The sequence below is a fragment of the Equus quagga genome, chromosome 6 (genome assembly GCF_021613505.1).
Source record: "Equus quagga isolate Etosha38 chromosome 6, UCLA_HA_Equagga_1.0, whole genome shotgun sequence".
Classification (NCBI taxonomy): Eukaryota; Metazoa; Chordata; class Mammalia; order Perissodactyla; family Equidae; genus Equus; species Equus quagga.
The window spans coordinates 118,880,487-118,898,958 of record NC_060272.1 but is presented as its reverse complement, the minus strand read 5'-3'; the positions used below and the strand labels follow the sequence as shown (position 1 = coordinate 118,898,958).

The following is an 18,472-nucleotide window of genomic DNA, read 5'->3' as shown; positions in this document are numbered from 1 at the left end:
GGCCATTTCCTAAGCCACAGTAAATAAAGAGTGGGTGGCAGAAGACCCCAAATTCTAAATTATTTCTAGCTTAGTATCATAAAACAAAAAAAAATTTAAACTCACATAAATGGACTTTGTTTCACAGCCTGAAGGAAATGAGAACAAGGCCCAAATAAATTAAAAGATAAGAAAGACATTTAGGATGAATAATTTATGTGATTTAGAAAGGGCTCCGTCATCAAGAGACAAAAATAGTCAACAGAGAGATTTATTGATTCGTTGACCCATCCATGCAAAAGTCTTATATGCAACTCAATATAAAGAAACTAAAGATGAGTAAGATATGGTCTCTGCCAGTAAGGAGATCTCAATTGAATCAGCCAGATGGTCATGAAAATTAATATAAGACAAAGGAAACAAGAGAAAAACAGGTGCAAGAGGTGGGAATGGATATTAGTTACCCTGGGGAGTTTGAAGGACTGTGAGTGCTGGGGAAGAGGGTGACCTGAGAACTGGACCGCAAAGACTTCCGACTTTGGCGGAACTAAATCACAGCGCTTCTCCTACCTGCTCCCACTGCATCCTGTACTTATAATTGTTAGCAGAATGCCTAGCCTTAGTAGATGCTCAATAAATATTTGCTCAATGAGTGAATCTACAGTACTTAATCTCTCTAAACCTCATTATCCTCTATAGAAATGGGAAAAATATAACCCTGCATGGGTTCATGTGAGGATTAAAGGAGATAAAATATATAAAATACTTACATAGCACAGTGCCTGGCACAACAGTGCTCAATAAAGATCAGCTCTTATTATTATTAATATTAGGCATTATTACCTCTATTTTTACAGATGAGAAAAATGAAGCTCAAAGAACCTAATAGATTAGTCCATGGTCACACAGACAGTAAGTTTAGAAGTCAGACTTCAAACTTGTATCTGACTGAGTCCAAAACTGAAGCTCTTCCTCCCATCTCACACTGCTCCTGATTATACTTATCTGTGTTTGAGCCTCGTCCCCCTAAGACTGTAACCTTCTTGAAGACAGAGATCACGACATTTATCTTCATAGCCCCGTAGAGCCTAATTCAGGACCACATGGCAGCCCTATTTTAAAAATTGATTGAAATTCTCTGGGCCTCAAATATTTCAAATGTAAAGTGGAAGGATTAAACTGCAAGATGTTAAACTCTCTTTTCAGTTTCGAAATTGTCTTCTGTGAAATCACTCAGTGAATGAAGTAGCAGGGTTAATACAAGATGCAGCTAAACGAATAATACTTTGTGAAGAATTTACTATACTAGGGAAAGACCTCAAATCCAAGCTCATTTCCCTTAAAAAAAAAAAAAAAAGGAAAGATGTTCGACTTCTGGCCTGATATCACTATCCATTCATCCAGCATATATGCATTAATGATCTGTTGTATGCCGGTTTCTAAATCAGCTTTAATAGATACAAATACATAGGGTCAGAAATGACTTCTTGGAACAGTAGTGAATGAATGGGACACTCACTAGACTAATGGGTTAGTCATTTTAATTCTGTCAAAGCGTGAGATCAGGTCCCTCGCACAGCTAACACAGTCTTTAGATTTACTCCACTGAGATTTGAATCTTTGTACTACATTTAAAAAATATCTTTCTTGAGATAAAATTCACATACTGTAAAATTCACCCACTTAAATTATACAATTCAATGGTCTTAGTATATTCATAGAACTGATTCAGAGAACTGTGAAACCATCACCAAAATCTGTTTAGCCCCCAAAAGAAACCTCAAACTCATTAGCAGGCATTCCCCATTCCACTTCAACCCCCAGCCCTAGGCAACCACTAATTTACTTTTTGTCTCCATAGAATTGGCTATTCTGGACGTTTCATATAAGTGGAATAATAGAATATGTGACCTTTTGTGACTGGCTTCTGTCACTTCGCATACCGTTTTGAAGATTCATTCATGTTGGAGTGTGTATCAGTACTTCATTCCTTTTTACTGTGGAGTAATGTTCCGTAGTATGGCTAGACCACATTTTATTTATCCATTCATCAGTTGATGGACATTTAGATTGTCTCTGTTTTTTGGCTATTAAGACCACTGCTGCTATAAACATCTGACTACAAGTTTGTGTGGACATAGACTTTCATTTCTCTTGGGTATATGCCTGGGAGTGGAATTGCTGGTTCATATGGTAACTCTATGTTTAACATTTTGAGGAAGTGTCAGACTATTGTCCAAAGCACCTGCACAATTCTGCACCACAGTTCATGAGTCACACACACATAGCCGCAAAGAATGGCTATTTCGTGTGAATGTTGCAATAATTCTCATGGGATCCTCTCTTTAGTAATAGAGTGATTCTCCAAAGTGAGAAACAGTAAATGGGGGAAAAATAAGGCACATTTTTTTCTTTAACTAAGCTTGCTTCAGAAAGCTGAAGCTATGGGCTCCTTGAGAGGAGGCCTTGAGTCCTGTTCACCAGAGGATAGCCTAGTGACCAGTAGTAAGCATTAAATATTTGTTGAATGAGTACTAGGCCCAAAAGTCACTGTGAAGTAGGGATAAACTATGCCCCAAGAGAAGTCTGGACTTTGCCTTGGCTCCTGGGAGGTAAACTCTAAGCCCTTGTAATTTCCTGACCAATAAGAGTGTCTTTGTTTTCTGGGGAACTTGGGCCATGCCAGATAGTCTGTGCTAACAGTATGATTTATGGTGAGGGCTTTGGGCCTCATGGTATCAATTCAACCTCTGGAGGGGCTGGAGCCTAAGGTTAGCCATGCAGGTGGTCCACCACATCTATGTGATCAAGGCTCAATAAAAATTCTGGATGCCAGGATTTGGATGAGTTTCCCTGGTTGGCAGTACTCCATGCATATTGTCATACATTGTTGCTGGGAGAAGTAAGCACATTGCACACAACTGTACTGGGAAAGGACAATTGGAAGATCTGCCCTTGAACTCTCCTGGACCCTGCTCTGCGTACCTCCTTCCCTTGGCTGATTTTTATCAGTATCCTTTTGCTGTAATAAACTGTAACTGGGAATGTAACAGTGAGTTCTGTGAGTCTATCACACCTGAGGGTAATCTTGGAGAGCCTGAACTTGAAGTTGGTATCAGAAGTGAGGGTGCTCTTGGGGAATCTCAAACTTTGTAGTTAATAACAATGCTGGAACACTTTTAAAGATGATTAGATAAAATTTAGCACATTCAGTATTTCTACAAATGGACCAAAGAATTATTCATGACACAAAGCATCATGGGATAAATCAAGAAAGTTGCCAAATCTGGGTAGAGCTTTCATTTAACAGAACATAGAATTCCTAGGCCACAGAGTTCTCTATCTGAGCTATACATAGTCATACCTCTATTAATGAGGAGGAGTCCTCATGATACTATGCCTCATTATTAACATACCTTTTCCCAGAGGAAAGGGTGATATATAACAGAAATAATAGAATTTGAATTGTAGCTGTACCTTTTTCTCGTTGTAGGACCTTTTGTGAGCCTCAATCTCATTTATAAGGTGGAAATAATAAGGATATCCCAAAGAATTGGAACAAGAAGCACACGGTGATATGCAGAGTGCACTCTGCAAACTATACAGCATTAAAAGTGATAAAATTTGAAAAATCTTTCTAAATTAGAATCACTCTGCCTTCATCCTACTTCACTGAATCTTTCTAGGAAAACAAAATCAATGATTTTGTCTTTCCCAGCCCACTTAATTTCAAAGGAAAAATTAAATGGATATAACTTTTCAAACAGTTTTTCCTATGAAAGCTGCATAAAGAAAGGTCTCCCACCTCACAAATTGAATAGCAAAATGGACAAAAAAATCCAATGTCGCAGAGAAACCCTTTCCAAAAGTAGAGATGATACATGAATAAACAAAGGACCCAACTGGGGTGTCAGGAAGGGAACATTATGAGGTGAATGAGTCTCTAGGAATGTCACTTTCTATATCTCTTAGCTATTCACAGAGAGAGGGTACCTCAAGGAACTTCAAAACACCATACACTAATTTGACTTCAGTTTTTCCTAAAAGCAACAAACATTTAAGTTGACTTGTCTAACTGGTACATGGTCATAGAAAAGGTTAACCTGACAAGTTTTAATCAAACATAAATAGGCCTATAAGTATACAAACTTAATGGAACTCACCTTTTGATTGTGAAGACAGAGTTAAGATGGAGGAAGAAAGATTATAAATTCACAATATTATGTGGCAGGTAGTGCGCTGTATTTACATTATCTTCTCATCTCTCACCACTGCCCCAAACCAATGCCTGACACTTCTCCTATCTTCTACAGCCCAGTGAACAGCAGACTATAAACCTGGGCATCATCTTCACCTCTCAATTTCTTTCTCCTACTACATTTAACCAACCACCAAGCCCATGGATTCTGTCTCCTGATTTGTTTTCAAGTCTCTTCTTTTCATCTCACTACCAATTTTTGCCCTGTTCCAATCCACTGCCCTCACTAACATTGAGCACTTTTTCTAAAATACATATCTTATCTTATGTTTCATCTGCTTGAATTATTTCAGTCGCACTCTTTTCCCCTCTGTAAGTGCCCACCTTCTTAATGTAACATACATGTCTCCTCATGACATAGGTCCTGACAACTTCTTTAACCTTCTATCTCTTCACTCTCCTTCTTCAATTCCAGGCACTAATTAGGTCTTTCCAGCTATCCCCTCCTCTGAACATTCCTTGATCCCACATCTCAGTTAAATAGCCCTCCTATTTACCGCAGTCTAAATTTCTCCCACTGTGACTCCCACATACTATTCAAAAATATGTGTATGTATATATATATATATACATATATGTGTGTGTGTATAGATGTATATGTTTGTACTATATACAAATAAAAAGGCATGTATGCTATTGTGGGTTGAATTGTGTCCCCCAAAAAGATATGTTGGAGTTCTAAGTTTCACTACCTGTGAATGTGATCTTATTTGAAAATTGGGTCTTTGCAGATATAATCAAGTTAAGAAGAGGTCCTACTCAATTAGAATGGACTCTAATTCAATATCACTGGTGTTCTTGTAAGAAGAGAAAGCAGAGACACCAGGAGGAGAACGTCATGTAAAGACACAGGGACACACAGACACAGAGGGAAGTTGGCCACATGAAGATGGAGGCAGAGATTGACGGCCACTGTGAGAAGCTAGGAAGAGGCAAAGAAAGGTTGTACCCAGAGCCTCAGAGGAAGCACGGCTCAGATGACGCACTGATTTTGGACTTGTAGGCTCTAGAACTGTGAGAGAATATATTTCTGTTGTTTTAAGCAATCCAGTAAAGAAACCCACCATGTAAAGAAATTTGGGCTTTCTTTACCCTGAAGCAAAAGAGTGCAATTGAAATGATTCCAGCAGACAAGAAATGAAGTCAAATCTTTACTTTAGAGAGAGCCCCTCTTTACAGTGAGGAGAAGACAGGACAGTGGCTAGAGTGTACTTTCTTGGATAGGGTGAGGGGAATGTAGCAGTGAGTTTAGTATACTTTCCTGGATACTTGTCATAGCTCCCCTCAGAGGGTAGGTTCTGGGAGGGCAGGGATTGTGTCTTTTTCTGTTCATTCACTTATTTCCAGTATCTAGCACCCTGTTAATTCCTAAGTAAATATTAGTTAAACTATTGAATGAATGAATGAATTTTTCATAATAACCCTAACAAGGATATCATCCCTGATGGAAGAGATCTTGTTCAACTTTGTATCCTCAGTACCCAACATATAGCAGATGGTTGAGAGAACAAATAAACAATGCTCAGAAACTAAGTAATTTGCCAAAATCCAACTGCAAAGTAGTTTATTTCATCTTTATCATGCAAAGGGGAGAAAAAGAAAGACTGTGCATTAAATCTTTTAAGCAATACTGTGCTTCCATGTGGAATTAGATTACAAAACACAGAAGGAAAAATGGCCAACTCCTCGTTTCTGACATCACCGCCTTTAGAATAACTGGTAGACATTTGATACTATTGACTTAGGTCACAGACAGAGATGGAGAAATAATCATGCCATTCAATTCATTTCAAACTACTCACCACAGGAATTATTAAAAACGGAAAGATCTTTGTTAGAAGTATGGTTCGTTTAATGTTGCCACAGTATAGACATCAAAACTCCATGATCCAATTTATTGCTTGTTTCTTTTTTGTATTATTCATTTTAAAACAATGTTACATAAGGCATTACTTGAAAGGAATGCTCCTTTACCTTTTTGAAATGCCTTATTTTCTGAAATAGCAGTAAGCAATATTATAAATATTCAGATTCATTACAAAAGAGCTTATTTATAATTGTACTATGTCTTTTTGATGTATGTATATTAGGTATCAACTGATGAATTTCATTAATTATAAAAATAAAACACAATTTCCTGTATTTGACTTCAAAATAACCTCAAAATTATTTTTAACAGCAGCATATGTTCTATCTGTAAACTTGTACTACTCTTTTTTTATATATTTAAAACAGAAACCAGGTTTGAACTTTACAACAAATATAAATGGGGTAAGTTGGATAATGAAAATTAATGAATAACAGCAGTACTAATCGAGCTGATCCTATTTGCGATGGCTCATTAACTCCATACAGGATGCAATTCACTGCCCTGGATCAGGAGCTGATAATGGTGCCACGTGGAGCTATTAGCAAAAGAAGATTGCAATAGGAAATTAACAGGTCTATTCATTCGTTGAGAAGTCAGTATCCCCTTTTGTGTGTATAACCACATTAAACCATGCACTCACAAAAGCAATAAAGAGGAAAAATTCAAAGACAAGAAGTAATTTGGGTACTACTACTTCAAGCTAGTATTTATCAAGCCCATAGTAAGCACTTTAATGCATTTGATGACTTAATCCTTACAGCAATCACACACATTATCCTCACTTTGAAGATGAGTTAACTGAGGCTTCAGAACTTGCTCAAAGTTGCACACCAATGAGGGGTGGAGCTTATATTTAAACCTAGGCAGTCTGACTTCAGAGCCTTTGCTCCTAAGTATTCATACAATGATACATTGCCCCGCTAGCTCTGCCTTATCTCTAACTTCATCTAGTCCAGAAGGAGAAAGAGCAAATAGAAATCCCAGTGTTTCTCAGTCTGAGATGCAAGATGGGGAGAGACAACACAATGACCTGTTGGGGGCAATTATCAGATTCTAGAAGAGAGGGAAAGGGAAGAATGTGGTTTGAAAAGATACATTCACTAAACCTGTTGTTTTCATATATAAATAACAGAGTTAAAGCTGGACAAAATCTTGGCTCATGGGATATGCTGAAGAAATAAGACAGGGGGCATAGTTAAAAAAATGTTGATAAACATTGACATTCTCTGACCTCTAGTCTGCCATTAACTAGCTGTAAGATCCTGGGAAAATCACACAACCCAGAGCAGCAATATTTCTTGGGGCTGGACTAGATGCTCTCAAAGGCAGAGCTTTCCAACTGCGGGTCTGTGAAGCACTGTTAGTGACAATTTCTGTGCTCTGGAGAAAAAAAGAAAAATAAGTACAGGGTAGTGACTTGCTCATAAAGCAAACTATAATCAATTTTAAAGGATTGTCCTTGATTCTGAAATCAGGTTCTTACAACTTTCTTGCTATTAACATTTCAATTATGAAATGATGACGGTGAAAGTACATGATAAAAGGTCTCCTTTCTTTATTAGTGTTCTTAGCAGAATAAGAAGTTGGTTACCTTATTTCATTCTGTAAACCTTTTTGAATTGTTACAGGGTTATGAAATCCCACATAAGGAATCACTACTTTAATATATTTTGGAACTCAAAATGTTCAGGGTACTGTACATTTCCACTGCTCTCTACAGTTTGTGAAGCATCTTCACATGAACTCTGTCACTTGGTGCTCTATAGTCTGAGACAATCTTATTTTCCACAGATTGAAAAATAGAATTTAGGAAGGCTAAGTAACTTAACCAAGATTACACAGATCACTAAAGAAGAGCCAGATTCCAATCCATGTCTTTTGACTTTAAATCTTGCCCGCTTTCCAATCTACAAGTGGTTCATAAATCCAAACGATAGGATGATAAGGAGAATGTTCTCTATATAGAGAACTAATAAATTTGAATTTCTAGGTGATGGGGCCTTAGAGTGGTATCTTTTAGGAGCTCTCCAGGTGATTCTGGTATGCAGACAAGTTTGGTACCAACACTATTTAACATCTAATGGTACCTGCCTCTGTCTACCCAGCCTCACCAGAAGGAATAGGAGCTTTGGAGTCAGACAGAACTGGGTGACTCTGGGCAAGTCCTATAATTTACCTGAGCCTCAGTTGTTCATCTGTGAAATGAGGATAATGCCATGAAATATGTAGAATTGTAAATATTAGGAAAAATACAGTCATGTGTCACTTAACAATGGGGACACATTCTGAGAAATGCGTTATTGGGCAATTTCATTGTTGTGTGAACATCACAGAGTGTACTTACACAAACCTAGCTGGTATAGCCTACTACACATCTAGGCTATATTATACTAATTTTATGGAACCACCATCGTACATGTGGTCCATCATTGTCTGGAACATCATTATGTGGTGCATGACTGTACATGTAAAGTGCCTAGATCTGGTAGTCACTCAAAAATGGAAGCTATTTTATCGCTAGTATTAATATTACCACTGCTACCACGACTACTAGAATGAATACACTGCCTAGAATGATTCTCTAATATTACTGAGTATGAATAAGGTATCTATTGTAAATAGTGATGATCCTAGAATTTTCCTGAAGCAAATCCACAACAAATACAGAAAACTCATTCTTTCATGACCTTGGGACAGTCTCCAGGTCTCAGTTTCCTCCTCTGTGAAACAGCAATATCTGTGAATTGCTAAGCTATCTCCTGGCTCAGAAAATCTAAGACTCCATAGCTTTAATTAAGAGTTCAAGACCCACAGACTTTTGAGGAAGAGGTTCTTAGTGGAGTATTAAACAGGTATAACTGAAATGATTGTACTTATAAATGACCAATCGCTGTAGTTATGCTGTCCTTTTTTTAATCAAGGCAAAACTATGTCCAAAACTAGATATTTACTTCTTTATATTTTATAATTTGTATCTACCTAGCATCAAAAATATTTGAAGAAACTTATAAAAACTTAGGAAACTTAGGGGCTGGCCCCGTGGCCGAGTGGTTAAGCCTGTGCGCTCCGCTGCAGGCAGCCCAGTGTTTCGTTGGTTCGAATCCTGGGCGCGGACATGGCACTGCTCATCAGACCACGCTGAGGCAGCGTCCCACATGCTACAACTAGAAGGACCCACAACGAAGAATATGCAACTATGTACTGGGGGGCTTTGGGGAGAAAAAGGAAAAAATAAAATCTTTAAAAAAAAAAAAAAACTTAGGAAACTTATAAAAAGTTATAATAAGAGAAAAAGCCAGAGAAAGAGCTAAGACTCCCCAACAAATGGAGCAGAAATGGAAGAGAAGGGAAATAGGGCAGAGGAGATGATTTTTTCAAAAAACTAGGAGAAGCTGTTTATAAAAACTGCATTTTTCAGTTAGCCTTAAGATTTTTGACAGTCTTCTAAAAATCATGAAAATATGGCTTTTTCTTAATGTTTCTTACCAAAGACTGAAAATACTAATCACCAGTATACAGATATAACTTAAATAAAGGATTTTTTTCTAAGTAGAATGGAACTTATGTATTTAAACTCTTTTGAGGTAAAAGTGAGTGCTTTTCTTTGGATAGCTAACTTTGGGTAATCATCTTGCTATCTTCTGTTCCTTCCCTCCTTTTAATATAATTCAAGTAGGTTTTAATCATGAAAACACAGGTTATTATGGTAATGGTAGCAAGGATCCAAAATTATATCCATTACAAATTCATGTTAAGCTGTAGCTTTTGATCCCCTGGGCAAGATTAATTTGATTTATTGCTTTCTCCCCTCTGCCCTAGTTATAATCAAAATGAAAACTTCTTCCTGGTTTTAGGTTTAGCTTCCTTTCTGTTCCTGCTGTCACTGCCATGGCCCAGGCTCATGCTTTGCCTTAACTTGGCTGCTCTGAGCCTCTTTTTCAGCTGGCCTCTTTGCATCCAGGGCTTTCCTCTTCAAGCGTTCTATAACTGCAGTTATATTAATCTTCCTACAGCAGAGCTACGATTATGTCTTTTCTCCACTAAAACTCTTTCTTGGCAACCCACTGTTCACCATAGTCCTGTCTGCCATTTGAGCCTCCATGATTTTCTCCCAAACTACCTCTCTGTTTTTCCTGTGTACCTGGGGAGTATCCTGCTCTCCAGCCAAACTAAACTATTTATTAGTGCTTAAACACAGTCTGAGTTTTTCCATCTCTTTTATTATACTGTTGCCTCTAACAAGACAAAAAAACAAATAAAATAATAATAACTGGTCATAATTTCTATATATAAGAACATTCTTTTCAAATATCCTATAGTTTACATTTGCCCCCGAATCTCACAAGCCACACTCATAAGAATCTAAGTTAATGAGGCATACTTATATTTGTTACCAAAAGTCCAGCACTGTCCCTCCATATTTACTCTCTATAAAATTTATTCTTTCACTGCTGAGATGGGATTCCCTTTTAGTTGCCAAGGTATATGAGCCAGCTGGCAGGATTAGTCCAGGAAAAAAACACGCCACGTTGAACTCACTTGCAACAGAAACAAAAGAAACCTAATTTGCTGATCTGTCTTGTTTATTTTGGTTCATTCATCGGTCTAATACAGTACAAACAACTTTGGACTAGACATCGGGGGACCTGGAATTTAGTCCCATTTCTGCCATGACCAACCACGTAACTTTCAGAAAATCATACACTTGTTCTGATCCTTGTTTTTTTTCATTTACAAAATGGAAATCTGTCTTGCTTTACTCAAGCAGCATACATACATGAGGAATTATTATTTTAATTGCCATTCCCTACAACATAGCCTTTTTCTATATCTGTTTTACAATTTTCTGTTATTCCTAAAGCTTTTGCAGATTCCATAATTCCATTTCAACACCACTGAGAATCCCAGAGAAGGAAGCAAACCCCACACACCATAAATGATGTTCAAATGCATTGCTTATAGAGCACCTCTTAGACCTTTCCTAGCTTTAAAACAGTGAGATTCAATGTTCAAATTTATCTGAAATTCACACATCTCCTGTACAGAAAGAAACCTTTAGATATGTAAAGGTCATCTCCATCCGCCAATCTGACAAATGCTTGGACAGGCCACAATTTCCTTGTCTCACGATTCTAAACCTCATGAAGATTTAGTACATTCTGCCTCCCTCTCAAATACATAAAATCTTGCAGGACATCTCACATCTCTTGTAGTAATTCACACTACAGTTATTCCTTTTACATCTCAATATAGATTTAGATTTTAAATAAACGCAAGAATTTAAAACAACAAATTACTGAAACATATTTTATGTTAATTCTTATATTGCTAGCTGTGATATTAGAGATTCTGAAGAAAGAAAAATTTCCACCAACATCTTCTTGAGAGAGGCAAAGTTTCTCAAAATGTCTGCTTTGTGAGATATAAAAGTATATGGTTATATTTCTTTTCACAAATTTTATATTAATGATATATTTTTGCTGGCCAGATAGCCAACTGAGAAAAAAAATAAGTCAGGGTACCAATCTGTCTCTTTAATAGGAGCTGGGTTTCAGAGCTGTAAGATTATCTGAGATTTTCATCAAGGAAAACAGATCCAAAGTCAACAAAATTCATTACCCCATCATCTAGCTGGTGTTGGGGGATGGGAGGGAGAGGCGTGTCAGCCTCAAAAAAAAAAAAATACAGTTAAGTATAGCGCACATGAAAATATAGCAACTAGTTGCTCTACAAACTAGGCTGGTCACCCTAATCCTAAAAGTGGACTTTAAAATCAAGATGGCAACATACCAACTGTCCATCACCTTACCAACTCTCCACCCAGTGTAGACATGGATAAATTGATACCAGAAATCAAACCTCTTTGCTATCCCTGTTTTAAAGATTTACCTTTTTGAAATCTGAACTAGCTGACACTTCCATGCCTTTCTCTACAGTTTTTCTGAATTTTCAACAAAATTACAGGTACAATAAAGAAGCAAATAGTTCTGCTACAGTTTACTTGGAGATTTTAGAGCCAATCTCATCTAAGCAATTCTGAAGCTCTAAGAAAATGAAAATTGATGCCTCCAAATACACACACACACACACCACATTTCAGGGACAACCAAGGTAGAGGTAATTTCAGAGTGTAGTACAAAAATGATACACAATATTCAAAAATTTTTATGCTTCCATATTCAAGTGAGACTCAAGGAAAGGAGAAAAACCTCTAGCCCATGTTTTCTTAACACAAAATACCACTCTTGTCATTTTAACTGAAATTAAACCTCAATTTTCAAATTTATCATCATTTATAAACTCTAGAAAAAGTAACACTGATTGGTTCAGACAGGAGGACTACACAAAGATATTAAACCCTCTGGAAAAACAGCATGAAAAGAAGCCAGCACTTACTTGGCATAAACCACTGATGCACATATCCAAGGATTCTGTGTAGCAACGCGTCCCATCTAAGACTTTAGGTGCCAGTTCAACAACCAGGGCTGTCCCTTTGGCCTGGCACTTGAGTGAACATGGGTTGTCGGGGTCGTTAGATACTGGAAGCCATTCATAAAACTGGCCATGGTGCTTGACATCATTATGAGCTGAACATTGCTGAGCTCGGAAATCCCCTGCTTCTGGTGGGCAGTCCTGGAGAAGAAGGTGGGGGGAAATAAAGCACAGGTTAAGAGGGCGCCACACGGAAAACTGAAGCAGCTATGTGGTCTTTAAAGGTCCTAGAAAACAAAGCAAATGTTCTGTCATTACAGATGGACCCTCCATGTCATCTGAAAGGTCATATGATTATTTGGCCCTCAAAATCTAGAGATTTGAGAAAGTAATCACCTTGAAATATAATCTGGTTGAAGTTAAGTGGGAGAGAAACCAGCCTGAAATATAGTTTTTCAAAGATGTTGATTGGTCCATGGATTCCTCCACATTGTAATATCTCTTTTATTTCCTTATGATTTAAGTAGATCTTACTAAAGTCAAGGGTTAGTTGAAAGTATTGCTGTCACTTTCAGTTCTGATACCAAGAGCTATGACATAACTTTATTTTAGCAACTAGCAGCAAGAGTTATGATAATTTCATTCAAAAATTTTCTGTGGGGTTGTTCATGAGTTTTTTTCTAAAACATTATACTTAGGCTGAACAGTATCTAGAGTTAAATTGTGGGACAAAAAAGACAAAGTAGCATTTATACCTGAATTTCTTTGGCTTAAGGCAGCATGGCAGAGTGGAAAGTGACAGACTTCCTCCTCAGATGTGAGTGTGGCTGCAACCTGGTGGGTCTCTCTGAGCCTAGCTTTCCTTGTGTTTAGGGCAGAGGAGACAATCATACTCAGCTCTCAAGGTCATTTTGAGAATTTCTTGAGATTATGCCAGCCAAACACTGGCACACGGAAGACAGTACATGTACACAGCCATTACTATGATTATTTAATGAAGCCACTGAAGAGAAAGAGTTGGAGAATTAGGAGATTCTCTGAATTTGAATTTGAAATCATACTGGCAGAGACCAGCGGAAAACAACAGTGTTTTAAATATATATTTTATAAATGGAATTTTAAAATGTAAAACTAAAACTAACAATAGCTATTATCTAATGAACGATAAATGTTAGCAAAAGCAAATAAGATTTAACTTCAAAAAGGCAAGTATCACCTAAGCCTTGGAAAGGATTTTGGATGGGTCTGCTTTATTTTACAGGTGCTCAGATTGGGATATACTATGGAATATTGTAGAATATCCATCTGTGGAAAGGCTTTTAGGACAATTTTTAATCTTAAATAATGGATTTGCATGTGGCCGTTAGCAGTTCCTGATTACTACATTATCATCTTTAAGAGTTCTCTTATACCAGATTTCTTTCTCTGAGAATCTATTTACATTTAAAGAAGCATTCTAAGAATAGCATGACCCTATTTTATAAACTGGAATTCTTGACTCTTTTCTCAAATTTCAATGTAACTATAAGTAGCATATAAGGCTATATTGTTTGGGGGAGCATAAATTCTTTCTAGGCAAAATGGGGTATAAACAATTAAATACTTATTTAGGATGAACTTAAAATAGCTCAAAATACAATATAAACTTTTAAAAGCATTTTATTGTTAGTATTATATGTGTTCTCAGAGAGAATAAAACATAGTAAAGGAAAAGGACAACTTATATATCATAGGTATAGATATATAGGTACCCAACAAAGCTTAAGTGATTTTGAATATTGTCTGAAAAAAGTATAATTAAAATTCATTGCTATTATTAACTCCTTAAATGATAGGCTATAGTTTAAAATCTTTTTAAGGATCAATTAATGAATTAATAAGTGTGTATTCTACTTTCTTTGTTGTGATAGTTACTTATTTGTTGTGAGAAATGAAACAAAAACCACAACCTGCAAAACCATGCTATAAATCACAAAATGGGTAAATTGTATGACAGCAATACAAACTATCAGAACTTAAACGTTTTAACACCAGCTCCTGTCAGACTATGTGTTCCAAGACAAGCACACAAACAAACTGATTTAACATGAATTCTTCATGGACTTATGTTTCAAAGACAAGACCCCAACTTGCCTAATTTACAAATCTTACCAGTCTCTTCCTACACCTCACTCTCTACCTTCTGTCTTGCAATAAACCTATGACTAACCACAGCTCCCAAGCTCCACACGTCCTCTTCTCTGGTTTCCCCCATTTGAGACATTATAGAGACTGTCAAGGTGCTTCTCGCCCTTGTTTAGCAAGTTTAATGAAACCAGCTTTATATGATCAACAAGTTTCCCTGGCGGCCATTGCATGGGAGCTTCCACAGTTGAACTGATCGTTTAATTAATAATGTTTAAATAAAGAATTTTCAGTTGCAAAATACCTGTCATCCCAAGTCACTTGATTACTCAGTAGTACAGAAGAAATGCAGAAGTGGACTCAATGAAGCGGAACATTGAGGAAATTGTTTAGAATGGTCCCAAATCCCCCTCATAATTACCTTTACTTCCTTTTTCTATAAATAAAAGTGAATCAGCTGTAAGGGAATTCCAGGGTCAGGCTGAATTGCCTCCGCATTAAAGTAATAAGGGTAATATGTAATTAAGAGACCTCTTGGTATGAACCAGCGATAATTTTCTGCATTTATCCAAAGCCAAGAAAATAGTGTCAATTACATTTTTAAATTGATGTTACGTTATCTTAGCATAGACATAAAACTCTTACAGAGTGTCCTATGAGTTCCTTCTGTCCAACAGAATGTGTTGAGTCTTCTCATCTTTACTAAAAGAAGTAAGACTCAAAGGCAGTTAAAGGTAAAATTAGAAAAAAATGAAGTAAAAATGTTAAGACTTTTAGAGTTGTTTTTTCTGTGACAAAAACTAGTAAACATATTTAGACACACCGGGGCCGGCCTGGTGGCGCAGCGGTTAAGTTCGAATGTTCCCCTTCTCAGTGGCCTGGGGTTTGTCGGTTCGGATCCCAGGTGCAGACATGGCACCGCTTGGCACGCCATGCTGTGGTAGGCGTCCCACATAAAAAGTAGAGGAAGATGGCCATGGATGTTAGCTCAGGGCCAGTCTTCCTCAGCAAAAAGAGGAGGATTGGCAGTAGTTAGCTCAGGGCTAATCTTCCTCCAAACAAACAAACATATTTAGACACACCATAGAGAACCCACAAACAGTTTCTGTTTGCAATTCACCTGCATCTAATAACGGCAGAAACACCTGTTACAGGTTTTATGAACTTTCACAATTGGAGAAATCTGAGAATAATAATGCTTATGAATATCTTTACTCAGTTTTAATACCACTGTCTTTCCTTCTGTCCATATTTTTGTAGGGGTGTTAAAATATATTTTGTTGAATCGAGAATGCACTTAAAACCTGGAGTTCAGAGTTGGAAACTGAATTGAACCTTTTTAATGTTTGAATTTATTCGTACTTGGCAAAATGCAACTTCCTGTTTTAAGAAAAAGGACTTAAGAGGACTTATAAAACAGGTTCAGAAAGCTTCTTGGACATCAAATAGCTCTTACAAAATAACATTTTGATGATTTAAGTGTAAATGAATCAGAAACATATGAACCAAGTTTTCCTTGAAATACACGTTTAAAAATTAGGGGAAGAAGGATTTGGCAAAAGCTTCTTTTGTTGAACCCAAAACATCTCAAGCATAGTTCAAGACACTCACTGAACCCCTGATGCATCTGAGATCACCCATTTGCAGGAGTGGAAACAAAGTGACAATAGTCTCTTGTCCCACAAGTATCATAATGACAATTACAATAAAATAACTATCTGTATAGGGGCTGGCCCCGTGGCCGAGTGGTTGAGTTCGCGCGCTCCGCTGCAGGCGGCCCAGTGTTTCGCTGGTTCGAATCCTGGGCGCGGACATGGCACTGCTCATCAGACCACGCTGAGGCAGCGTCCCACATGCCACAACTAGAAGAACCCACAACGAAGAATACACAACTATGTACCGGGGGGTGTTGGGGAGAAAAAGGAAATAATAAAATCTTTAAAAAAAAAAATAACTATCTGTATAGACATTTGCCATGTACAAAGTTTTTAGTTTTAATTATAATTTGGTTCATGAAACCACTATACCTCCTAAAAGTCAGATTTAGAAACTGATGCCCTAACTACCTTGAAAGATATTTTACATCTTATTCCAGGCATCATCTTTGAAATATCAGTTTCTGGAGAGATGTCTAATGATAATACAAGTCATCAGTTTTGACCACGAGAGATGGTTTTCCTTAGGGTATACCGAATGTAGAATGTACTGAATACATACAATGTGAGATTTCCTCTCTCAAAAAACCTTAGTGGTAGGAATCATGAGTTTTCAATTGGGATATTTAAAACTAAGAAGAAAACAAATGAATTATTATTTATATATTTATTCACTGAATTTGGCTCATAAGTAGTAATGATGAAGACAATGAAAATTACTGAAAAATTAAAATTATTGGCTATTTGAACTAAACAGATCTCCCACCAAGAACCTGGCAAAAAACCTGGTGTGGGAAGGATGCACTGGACTAAAGATCCCCAACTTCCATCCTCTCATATCTCTCCAGAAACATCATCAAGTAGATATGGAGCAAAAGAGAACAGTCTACTCCTTTCCGTGGCCATCTGTCTTTTTCCAACTAACTATAATATGTCTGTGGACTAACAATTCTGTGTCAGGCCACTGATCTAGGACTTCCTCACTCGGTAGAAGTATATTTTATTTAAAATAGTCGATGATCCTATGAATTACTGTATTTAGCCATTAATACAATATAAAGGCTTTTTTCTCCACATTTTAAGCACTTAATCCTAACAGAGTCAGGGTTTTCTTCTTTAAAAGCACAAAATAAAATCTGACCTTTTATTTGCTCCCATTATAATTCACAAAGTCCATGAAGTTCTGCCATATATGAACCCAATTCAAAACATTTTCTGGTTAATCAACTAGCAGTGGGAAAGATAAGATGGATCCCAGATGTCCCCTGATGATGACAGGTGGATCAGATTACACTGTGGGACAAAAGAGGGCCAGGCTCTCCAGAGTTTACTCATTGGGTGAAATGTAAAAGATCCTATCTCCGCAGCCAAGGTGGCAGCATCTGAAAAGTCTTTACAACAATTTTGAAAAAATATACAGAATATGGATTCAGGGTCAGGAGAAGCATTACTCTTTCTCTCTTTTTAAAGCAGACATTTTCCTTCCAGAGGGACATCCCTCTGCTTTACCTCTGTCCTTAAATATTCAGTGGTTGGCCTTTCCCGCTAATTTTGCTGTCTCACTGAACTTATTACATCAGTGCATAGTGTAAATAGCATATTCTGATTCTAGGGTTTTATTTATCAAGTGAATATTAATACCTGAGAGTATGAAGAAAGCACCGGAAATTATATTTAGGTAGCCACATGAACTGTAGGTTTCCTGTCCTTCTCCTTGCATTTCTCTCTCTTGCAACTGTTCTCCTAAGTCTCATATCTCCCTTCCATCCCGCCCTAACCACTGGCCCTCCGTAAAAGTTACTAAGCAAGAAAACACAATTAGAATTGCTTCATAAGACATCTACTCTATCCTCCAGAATTCTGGGTTGCCCCTTGATGGTAAAATCATATATAAAATTTATTGGGGGCTGGCCCCGTGGCCGAGTGGTTGGGTTCGCGCGCTCTGCTGCAGGCGGCCCAGTGTTTTTTTTTTTTTTTTTTTTTAAAGATTTTATTTTTTCCTTTTTCTCCCCAAAGCCCCCCGGTACATAGTTGTGCATTCTTCATTGTGGGTTCTTCTAGTTGTGGCATGTGGGACGCTGCCTCAGCGTGGTCTGATGAGCAGTGTCATGTCCGCGCCCAGGATTCGAACTAACGAAACACTGGGCCGCCTGC

The 18,472-nt window shown here is 37.4% G+C and overlaps 1 protein-coding gene across 3 annotated transcripts in view; it reads right to left on the bottom strand.

Moving 5' to 3' along the window:
• ADAMTSL1 (ADAMTS like 1) overlaps positions 1–18,472 on the bottom strand; it is a 362,288-nt gene that overhangs the window by 267,161 nt on the left and 76,655 nt on the right. For all 3 annotated transcript variants that reach the window (XR_006889167.1, XR_006889168.1, XM_046664981.1), the window contains exon 4: positions 12,504–12,740. Coding sequence is in view for 1 of the 3 variants with exons in the window: in XM_046664981.1 (XP_046520937.1) it covers positions 12,504–12,740 (237 nt within the window). In the remaining 2 variants the exon portion in view is untranslated. The remainder of the gene's footprint in view (positions 1–12,503; positions 12,741–18,472) is intronic.